A 10,331-nucleotide genomic window follows, 5' to 3' on the forward strand; every position below is an offset into this window, starting at 1 on the left:
AAAAAACAAAGAAAAGAAATTGTTTTTAAAATTCGATGGAAAGATTTGAGCGTCTCGATCATTCACAGGCTGATAAAACGATTTCGCAACAAACTCTGATCTGGTCACATTCACACACAGTTTAAAAAATGCTCGGCTCAGCTTCTTCTAAATGTCTGGAAAAACACGCAGCGAGAAGCTTCACCTCAAATGTTTCCCCTCAGAGCGAACATGTGAACGCACACGTGGACCTGCTGCTGTCGCCGCCTCCCACAGCGACCTGCGTAGTAAACATCAGATGTTTCCGACGCCTACGCGTCCAGAGTGGAGACCACAGTCGCCCAGTTTGTCCTCAATGAAGCACAAAGCGACGCCTAATGTTTGTTAATGCTGTGCTTCTGTTTCCTGCAGAGTCTTGTTTCTCATGTCCAAGAGCGGCTACCAGCCTCCGAAGCTGAAGGACAAATCCAAATGGTAAATAAAACCCACCACGGCTCGACTAGTGTTTAATCATTTCATCAGGATCAGGTGCAGCTCTCATGCTTTCCTTTTGTGTTTTACACATGTTTAAATCCTAAAATCGAGAAATAAGTTGTTTATAGATAAACTTTATTGATGCCTCGTTCATCCCTAATTCATTGCATTACTTTATGAAAGTAGTTTAATCTGTAAACGGGGTTTTTCCTGCACAAAAGGGATCGTTAGTGTCCCCTAAAGAGGTTTTAGAAGGAAGACCAGCAGCAGCAAATAGGAACAAGTGAGAATAAAAATAGTAAAATACATTTTTTTAAACTGGTTTTGATCAGTGAGGTTTTATTTCCTGACGTATAACGAGATTTTTTTGTGTATTAAATGTTCAAATAACAGGAAAAAGCAGAGATTTCGTTCCAGACTCAATGTTCTGCATAATTTTAGCCTTGAAGTGACGTCTTCTTAACGTATTAAATGTCTTAAAATGGAGACAAATTAAAAGCTTTGACTCGTCAGATGAATAAACTAAAGTAGTTTAATCTGTATTCCGGGTTTTTCCTGCACAAAAGGGATTGTTTGTGTCCCCTAAAGAGGTCTTAGAAGGAAGATCAGCAGCAACAGATACGAAGACGTGAGAATAAAAATATCTAAATCAAGTTTTTATCTAATTTTGATCAGTGAGGTTTTATTAACTGAACTAAAACAGGATTTTATTGTGTATTAAATGTTCAGTTAACAGGAAATTACAGAGATTCTTGTCAAAAAAGGTCAGATTCAAACATCTGTATGTAATGTTTAGTGAAACTTGATTTTCTCCTCAGTGGAAAACCGACGTAAACGAGAAAACCTGATTAATAAGCAGATAAGACGTCTTTAAAAAGCAGCAGAGTTTTATCAGCCGTCCAGAAGTTCACGTAGTTCATGTTTAACGTGTTGATCCTGAGCAGGAAGTCTGTGTGCTCGTTCATTAAATGTGCTCCAAGTTGTTTTCCTAACGCTGCCGTCACGCTTCTGTCCGCAGGTCGTCCATGTTTTATAACTTTGTGAAGGCGATGCTGGTGAGGAACCCGAAGAAGAGACCCGGCGCCTCCAAGATGCTCTCGGTCAGTACCGACGGACTGCCTCCGCCTCACACCGAGAACAAGAGCTGCTAGCTAGACAGAGGAAATACGATCGTAGATGATGCACGAAAAACACACTAATAGTGATTTTTTAAAATGTATTTTAGTATCTGTTGGTGCAGTTTTTAACATCCGCCACATATTTTAATTTTCAGCTGCAGCATTTACAAGATCCTGAAACTAATGATTTAGAATAATCGTTGGAGCGTCACTGCTTCACTGTAATAATAATAATAATAATAATAATAACTTTATTTATTTAGCACTGCAACCATGTACAGTATGAGAGCAATGCTGTGTTTTTGTACATTAAAGCATGTAAATATACTTCTACTGCTACTGCTAATAATATTATAGTACTGCAGCAATGTGTAGTATGAGAACAATTCCGTTTTTGAACACTAAAGCCTTTAAATATACTCTAATAATCATAATAATAATAATAGTACTTTACAGATAAGAAAATTAAGGATACTCAGAGAAGCAAAAAGTAATAATAAATGAATAAAAAAATAACCTAATAAAATAATAAAAGCACCAAAAAGTTCATGTCCAATTAAATAAAATCATAATTAAACCATAAGATTAACTGTAAAAATAACAGATGTGATTGGTTTTATGAGGTTAAAGCTCTGTTGCTGTTCCCCTCCTGTCCTCACGGTGGCGCCAGAGTTAGACGGAGCAACCCTGAAGCAGCATTAATGAATACATTCTTTACATTACCTGTGTGTTAAGTTACATGATGGGTGGAAGCTTTCTGCTGCCCCCTAGTGGCTCCTGACAACCAAGCAGCTCCGTCTTTCCTGCATCAGACTGTCACTTCTGACACATGTAGATTAAACTGTTGTTGTTTACTGTGTGTGTGTGCTGACGTTTCCTCCTCCTGTGTTGGCAGCACATGTTTCTGACCCAGCAGTGCCTGAACCAGGAACTGACCCTGGACCTGCTGGAGAAGTATCGACACCCTGAGAAGCTGAAGAGCTGCCTGATGGAGGACGAAGACATGGAGGTCAGATCTGGTTCTTCTTCGCTCTTCTACAATCTGCAGCTGCAGACTCTCACGCTGGTCTGTTTCTGATTTAAGGTGGCGGCTCCTGGATCTTTAAGGAGGATCCAGTCCATCAACAAACACAACCGGGCAGAGAGGACCAACTCGGACATAAGCTGTAAGAAAACACGCCGTCAGCCTGTTTTTTTTAATTACAAGCCCACAAACACAACGTTTTGTTTGTATCCCTGCGGTTCGTCTCCCTCATGAATCCCTTCCTTCACCGTGCTGCTTCGTTTAAGCTGCCAGTCCTGTTGCCGCTGAAAGAAAAACTAATTTACTCTGCTCCCGTTTGCTTTTGTCTGCAGACGACATTGTGGAAAACGACTGAAATGTTAATGTGTTGAATGTTTTGTGCTTGCGGCTCCTCAGTGGAACAGATCTACACCCAGAGGCCCCGGAAGACCGAATCACCGAATGTAACGGTACGTTTATGATCCACGTTTTATACATATGTGTGTGTGTGTGTATCGTATCTCAGTAGTATGCATAGACACATACTGTACGTACATTTACACACATGCACACATAAGTACATCCAGTATGCAGCAGCAGTGAGCGCACGCTTTAGCAATATCACAAACATCAAATGAGTCAAAATATTGAATAGTTTCTCAATAACTGCAGTATTTCTGAGCCGAAGTTACCACAACAAGACACAAAATCGCCAAAAGAAGCAACAAATAACCTCAAAAAGATGCAAAATGAGTACAAAAAGACACAAAATGGCCAAAAGAAGGCACAAAATCTCCCCCAAATATGCAAAAGGATCCCAAAGAAGCAAAAAAATGCCCACAAAAGATGCAAAACGAACACAAAAGGACACAAAATGACCACAAAAAGATGCAAAATGAAAACAAAGAGACAGAAAATAACCAAAAAAGGCACAAAATCTCCCCCAAATATGCAAAATAACCCAAAGAAGCAAAAAACAACCACAAAAAGATGCAAAACGAACACAAAAAGACACAAAATGACCACAAAAAGATGCAAAATGAAAACAAAGAGACAGAAAATAACCAAAAAAGGCACAAAATCTCCCCAAAATATGCAAAATTACTACAAAGAGGCAAAAAAATAACCACAAAGAGATGCAAAACGAACACAAAAAGACACAAATGGCCAAAAAGGGCTCAAACTCTCCCTAAAATATGCAAAATGACCCCAACGAAGCAAAAAAAATGACCACAAAAAGATGCAAAATCTCCTCAAAATATGCAAAATGTACCCCAAGGAGGCCAAAACACGACCACCGAAAGCGTTACATGAGTGCAAAAGATGTTTGGGCAGAAAACAGCCACAAAAAGAACCAAATTAAAAACACGGAATCACCACAAAATAAACACACAAAGACACAAACCCCATTGGCTACACACTGCGCTGTATGCAGGACACTTAGGGGACTCAGCTTGTGATGTTTACTCCTGTTCACAGTCAATATGTTTCTGTTGTCACATCACTGAGTCTGTAAAAAGCCGACAGACAACAGAATAATAAACACAAACACTGCAGGACTCATCAGAGGTCGACTTTGTGTTTGTTTTCTGTGGGAGGCAACAGTTGTCGTCTTCTCTCACATGGTTTTGATCTCGTATTCATCGTCCAGTCAACAAAACGACCTCCCTGCTGTGGACCCTCAGCTTCTCCTTCACCTCCGTTTGACCGACTCCTTCACCAGCGTCACTACTTTTGTTTTGTGTCTTCCAGTTACGACCGTCGACGGGATGGATCGGCAGCAGTACAGCGAGGTAACCGGGTCGCCGGTCGATCGCAGACACGGAGCCACATTACAAACAACCATTAAAATGCTAAAACCTTGTTTCCTGTTTGTCTGTCAGGGAGGAGGACTCAAACTCGGACGACGACGACTACGATGACGTGGACATGTAAGAAAGCACCGATTTACCAACGCTGCAGCTTGTAGTGATGTTTTGTTCAATCACAGGAGAGCAGCTGTTGTTTTCTTGTATTTTTCTCTCTGTATCAGTTGATTGTTGGGTCACTTCAGTAGATTTCACTGACGTTTCTTTCTTTTCCGGCTTGCAGCCCGACAATGCAGGCCACAGGGTAAGCTGAACAAACTCACATCTGTATGAACATCTGTTCATCGTTAACACAGCAGGCTGATGCAACACTCTCTCTGCCAACAGACTCATAATGCCGCATGACGACACGCCGCCTCCGCTTCCTCCAAAGGTGAATATTCACTGGACACAAAAACACTTCACTGAACACATAAATATATCATTTACATGTGTGGTTGTTGCAGTGTTAAAGCCTGTCGCCACTGAAAACATTATCGTTAAATTGTTTTTGTTCATTAAGTCTTAATATAAGGATTTCATGGTAGTTTACTTTTTAGTTTTATGCGTTTTTATGCCACACAAAAGGGAAACAATTACCATGCAGGAGAGGAAGGAAGCCTGGAAGTCTTGGCATTAAAAAAAAAAAAGTTTAAAAATGACATTATTACTTTGGCAAAAACAACAGACAATCATGATGTGAAGCACGGTGGTGGCAGCATCATGACGATTAGATGCTTCTCAGCAGCGGCCTGGAAGGCTTGTTAAAGTAAAGAGTAAAATTAATGCAGCAGTAATTTTGGTGTCTTTTTCTGTAAATTCTTGTCAACAAAGGCCAAAATAAATAAACCATAATTCAGTGCTGAAAGGCAGTTAAAGGAGAAAACATCCAAGCAGGGTGAATACTTTTCTTCATGCACTTGATTTAGCACCAATGACTGAGCATAAAATCCTATTGGACCTCCTTCAGCTCTCTCACTAATTACAAATGTAAATGCAGAATACACTCACGATGCATCTTTTAACCAAACACGCTCTTTGGTGTGTTTCTGCAGCCTAAAGCGAGGACCAGCTCAGAGGAGAGCGTGGCGTCGGAGGAGGATCGAACCAGGAAGCCCAGCTCTCTGTGCGCCCCCACCCCCCTCATCAGGACCTCCAGCGGGACCCACACCCGACCGACGCTTCATCCACGACACTCCAGACACTCAGGTGAGCTGCCACGCCTTCACCTGCAGCCGACTGAACACCGGATGCCCGACACAACACGTTTCTGGCCATAATTCAACGCATTCATGTTCTAAATATGGTTGTTGTTTATCACCGTAACTCATGAACAGGAGACTTCATATAATTCACATTTTATCAGATTCTACACTTTGGTGGCCAAAAAAATGAGTCTTAATTACACTTTTTGTGTATGAGTGCGGTGCAGAAAGTCACCCCACTGTGTTCTCATTGTGTGTCTGGGTGTGTTTTTGTGTGATTCAGACCCTCCATCCTTTCCTGTCCATCTGAATGACCACCAAGAACACCTCCATCCTCCTGAGCTCCCTCCTAAAGGCATCCGCAGACGGCGGCCCCCATCGAAGGTAGACGAGCTGCACCTCATCTGTCCATTTAGTAGCAGAAACATCACCGTATGAACAGTGTCAGAATCAGAACAAGCGACCTCGAGACATTCGGGTGTAACGCGACTCTTCACCTGAAGGTCGTGGAGGAAACACTCTCCTGCTTCACATGTTTCTTTTCTGTTCTCAGGATCCTGTTGAGTGCCTCAGCCCCGTCACCAAGAAACCTCCCGTGAGTTTCTCCTCCCTGAGATCAAGACGTTTTCAGACTAGTAACCGTCTAAATCCAGCCGCCTCAGTGTTTATTGTAACATCCATCCATCATATATACACCGCTTCATCCTCACTAGGGTCTGACTCAGGGTGAAGGCAGGTTCACCTGGACAGGTAACCGGTCTATCACAGGGCCACACTTAGAGACAGACAACCAAGCACACTCACATTCACACCTACGGACAATTTAGAATCACCAATTAACCTCAACATCTTTTTGGACTGTGTGGGAGGAAGCTGGAGAACCCGGAGAGAACCCACACTGCACGGGGAGAACATGGAGACTCCACACAGAAAGATCCCGGTGCCCCCACCGGGACGTGAACCGGCGACCTTCTTGCTGCGAGGCAACAGTGCTACCAACTGCGCCACCTTGCAGCCTTTATTGTAACATAATACCGTAATTTCCAGACTATAGAGCCACCTGAATATGAGCCACGCCCACTAACTTTAAAAAGAAAACAAGTTGTGCACATATACAGGCTGCACTTGTCTGTAAGCTGCAGGTGTCCACATTGGAACATGAGATACTAACACAGTAAGATTTTTTAAATACGTACCGGTAACATACACAAATACTGTAACACAGCTGGTTAACAAAATAAAAGCTCCAGCATCCTACCAGGAAAAGTCATTGATCGCTATCTTCATCTTCCTCCTGCACTAAAACCACTAAAGGCTTCAGTGTCAGAGCTGAACAGCCTCAGAATCACTTCGTCACTTCCTCAGTCTGTCTTTCACTCTCAACGTCACTTTGGTCTCGAGGCAAATTCGTAGAAATCCTTAAATTAGCTGCATCATCGTTTAAGCCGCAGCGTTGAAGGGTGTGAAAACAGTAGTGACTTATAGTCTAGAATTTACGGTAATATTATGTTTATTTTTATATCCTGCTTTCTTTCTTCTTCTGAGTATATCTGCTTAATAATGAATGAAATGAGACGAGGAATAGAAAGCGTGGAACTTCAGACTCATACATGTTTATTCTGCACACATTACGACGTGATCAGATCTTTGTCGTTTGTGTGGCCCATGTGCACATTCCCTCCACCGCTAAAACCTCGCTGACCTTCACTGTGAAACCGGTTGTGCAGGTGTTCTGTTTAACGGTTGTTCTGCTTCGTCTGGAAGCCCCGTCACCGACCTGCTGCAGAGAGGACAGCGTGAATAATTCAAAGCCCCTCCTCTCTCCTTCTGTCTCCAGGTCTACTTTAAAAAGATCTTCCACGGCTGTCCTCTTAAAATAAACTGCTCGGCGACCTGGGAGAACCCCTCCACCAAAGGTTGGACCTCAGACATAAAAACGCAGCGACTCCTCATCTTTTCTGTCTTGTCTTTCTGACCGGCCGCTCTGTTGTCTTCCTCCCCTCAGACCAGCACCTGATCCTGGGAGCAGAAGAAGGCATCTACATCCTGAACCTCCACGGCTCCGAGGCCACCATGGAGCTGGTGGGTTTCTTTGTTTGTTTTCTTTTTTTAAAATCTGATTCACTGCAGATAAATACGTCACCGAGCTCCAAAATAACCCAGAAAACAGCTCCGGCTCAGCTGGCGATGCTGCTTCGGCCAATTTTGTTGCTCCTCAGGTTGTTGTGATGCAAATCCCAGAGCAAAACACTGAACTGAATGAGTCACACTTGATCAAAAAAGGCTCCTTCAGAAGCCACAGTGAGTCCTGCTCCTGTCACTGTGGCCTCATTTGTCACTGCGATAGGAAGTCCTGCACCGCAGTGGAGACAAAACAAAACTCAGAACAGCTGTAACACCAAATATCATCAAAAAAGAAAAACAAAAAAGGAATTCCTTCAATTATTACAAATATTTTTTAATCGTGTCAAACATTTTTTTTACAATTTTCCGCAGGTAAAAAAAACAAAAACAATCATGGCTCCACATATTTGAGATATTTTACTAATTTAAATGAGTTTCCACACTCGTCTCCTCTCTGCTTTTTACAGAATCTTTTTACCATTTATTTTGGGTGAATTTTTAAATGAGACGTGCAGCAGAAAGTGATTTTGATGAATGCGACACATTTAAATTCGATGATTCTGTTGACTTTTTATCAGTTTCTGGCTGATAAATGCTCGTTTCTGTGATTTCTTTTTGCCTTTTAAACCATTTTTTTGGGGTCCAGAAAGTGTTTAAATGAGACACTAGAAGAGTAATAATTAAAAAACAACAAAAAAAAAGCAGTGAATGAAAGCAGTAAATTAACGAATGTCTGGGGCGCCGCTGTAGCTCACCTGGTTGAGCTGGTGTCCTATGTGTAGGGCTACAGTCCCAATGTGGAGGTCATGAGTTCGAATCCCGCTCATGGCCCCCCACATGTCCTTCTCCCGATTCTTCTCCCCCACTTTCCTGTCTCTCTCTCACTGCATTATCCAATAAAGGCCAAAAAATTAACGACTGTCTCCTCTTTGTCTTCCAGTTGTATCCGGGGAAGTGCACCTGGGTCTACACCATTAATAACGTCCTCATGTCCGTTTCAGGTAAATTAGAAGCGATAAATAAGCGGCGTTCAGCTGGTTTCCTTCTTTTAAGAACAAACTGAGGAGATGCTGATGGAGCAGCAGACGGGTTTAATTATGGGGTTTTTTTTGCTTCATTTGCTGACTGACTTCGCCACCTCGACTAAATTAAAAACAAATTATGGAAGTCTCAGTGCTTTAACTCATTCCAACACACTCTCTGTTTGCCTCGTCGGCTGTGATCCGCCCACAGACTGGAGCTGCTTTAAATCCAGTGCAAACATACTTTCATTAATGTAGCTGAACGTCACCGGTCTGAGTCAGAATCAGAGTTTTTAACTCATCGTTTTCATGAGTGTGCAAAGATTTTTATTAATGGATAAATGAAAGCATGACAAGGCGCATTTTGACATTAGTGACTCAGTGCAAACCCTCTGAGATGCAAAAAGCAATAAACTGCAAGTAAAAGAACAAAATAAAACGTATTAAAATCTTTCCCTGAGTATGTTGAGCCTCCTGAATGTCCTGAAGCTCGAAAGGCAGTAAAGAGCAAACAGAAAGAAAAGCAGCAAGTTTGAAAATCTAATGGAGGTAATCAATTATCCTGTCATCTGTATGCAGAAAATCATGATTGTAACCTGAAGGTTCAACATTTTTTTGCGTGGAAGTCTACAAGCACATAAAACAACTAGAAATGGCAGAAAACAGCAGAAACTAGTGACTGAGAATGACAGAAAACTAAAGTAAACAAAGACTGAAAACATCAGTAAATAGCAACAGGAAACGTGAGGAAAACAAACAGGAAACAGTCGGAAAATTATGCAAAATATGGTCAGAAAACATAAACAGCAACAGAAAATGAATGGATAAAAAAAAGGAAGAAAATCTGCATCTTTCAAATGTAAATCTTTTACAGAGTGTTTAATGATATTTTACGTCATATTTCATGTATTTAAAGCTCAGCTGCTGCATCACAGCCGTGATCCTCTGAAACTCTCAGGAAAACCCGTTTGTTGAATAGAATTAACTTTCACGCCGCGTCCGACTCTGTTTGCAGGTAAATCGTCGCAGCTCCACTCCCACATGTTGAAGGAGTTGTACGAACACGCTCGAAAAGAGAGGCTGGTGCCGCTACCGACCCACAGGCTGCTACCGAGGTAACGCCACACTCTCCCATCGCGTTTCACTTTGATTAAATACTCTGCTCAGTTTGAAACCATATCATCTGTTGTGTTTTTAGAAAAATGTCGGTGACGAGTAAAATCCCCGACACCAAAGGCTGCAAGACCTGCACAGTAGGTGAGAACGAACACGGAGAGGTTCAGACTCGGGCAGATGGTCAGATGTTAGCAGGATGCTGGCAGCGGGTTTAAACACAGTTAAAGAAGCTGAAGGTGTGCTCTCTGTTGTCTTTGTAGCAGATAATCTGCAGCGAGGTGCGTTCCTGTGTTGTGCTCTGGAGTCCAGTGTGATGCTGCTGCAGTGGTACGAGCCCATGCACAAGTTCATGCTCATTAAGGTACGTGGCTCTGACTTGGTTTTTAGGGTAGTTAGTGATACGAGGACACCGTGGCGATTAAAAGTGTTTATGCCGTTTGGGA

At 42.2% G+C, this 10,331-nt stretch overlaps 1 protein-coding gene across 1 annotated transcript in view; it reads left to right on the top strand.

Annotated features, from left to right (window-relative positions):
• Positions 1–10,331, top strand: part of map4k1 (mitogen-activated protein kinase kinase kinase kinase 1) — a 25,883-nt gene that overhangs the window by 9,003 nt on the left and 6,549 nt on the right. Inside the window, exons 8-25 of the mRNA XM_008304122.1 lie at positions 368–453; positions 1,472–1,553; positions 2,467–2,580; positions 2,656–2,737; positions 2,992–3,044; positions 4,327–4,367; positions 4,458–4,505; positions 4,666–4,686; positions 4,770–4,815; positions 5,477–5,630; positions 5,910–6,010; positions 6,180–6,221; positions 7,464–7,542; positions 7,632–7,708; positions 8,691–8,751; positions 9,788–9,887; positions 9,971–10,029; positions 10,149–10,249. Coding sequence (XP_008302344.1) covers positions 368–453; positions 1,472–1,553; positions 2,467–2,580; positions 2,656–2,737; positions 2,992–3,044; positions 4,327–4,367; positions 4,458–4,505; positions 4,666–4,686; positions 4,770–4,815; positions 5,477–5,630; positions 5,910–6,010; positions 6,180–6,221; positions 7,464–7,542; positions 7,632–7,708; positions 8,691–8,751; positions 9,788–9,887; positions 9,971–10,029; positions 10,149–10,249 — 1,347 coding nt within the window. The remainder of the gene's footprint in view (positions 1–367; positions 454–1,471; positions 1,554–2,466; positions 2,581–2,655; positions 2,738–2,991; positions 3,045–4,326; positions 4,368–4,457; positions 4,506–4,665; positions 4,687–4,769; positions 4,816–5,476; positions 5,631–5,909; positions 6,011–6,179; positions 6,222–7,463; positions 7,543–7,631; positions 7,709–8,690; positions 8,752–9,787; positions 9,888–9,970; positions 10,030–10,148; positions 10,250–10,331) is intronic.

The sequence above is a fragment of the Stegastes partitus genome, unplaced genomic scaffold (genome assembly GCF_000690725.1).
Source record: "Stegastes partitus isolate 25-593 unplaced genomic scaffold, Stegastes_partitus-1.0.2 Scaffold2140, whole genome shotgun sequence".
NCBI classification, from domain to species: Eukaryota; Metazoa; Chordata; class Actinopteri; family Pomacentridae; genus Stegastes; species Stegastes partitus.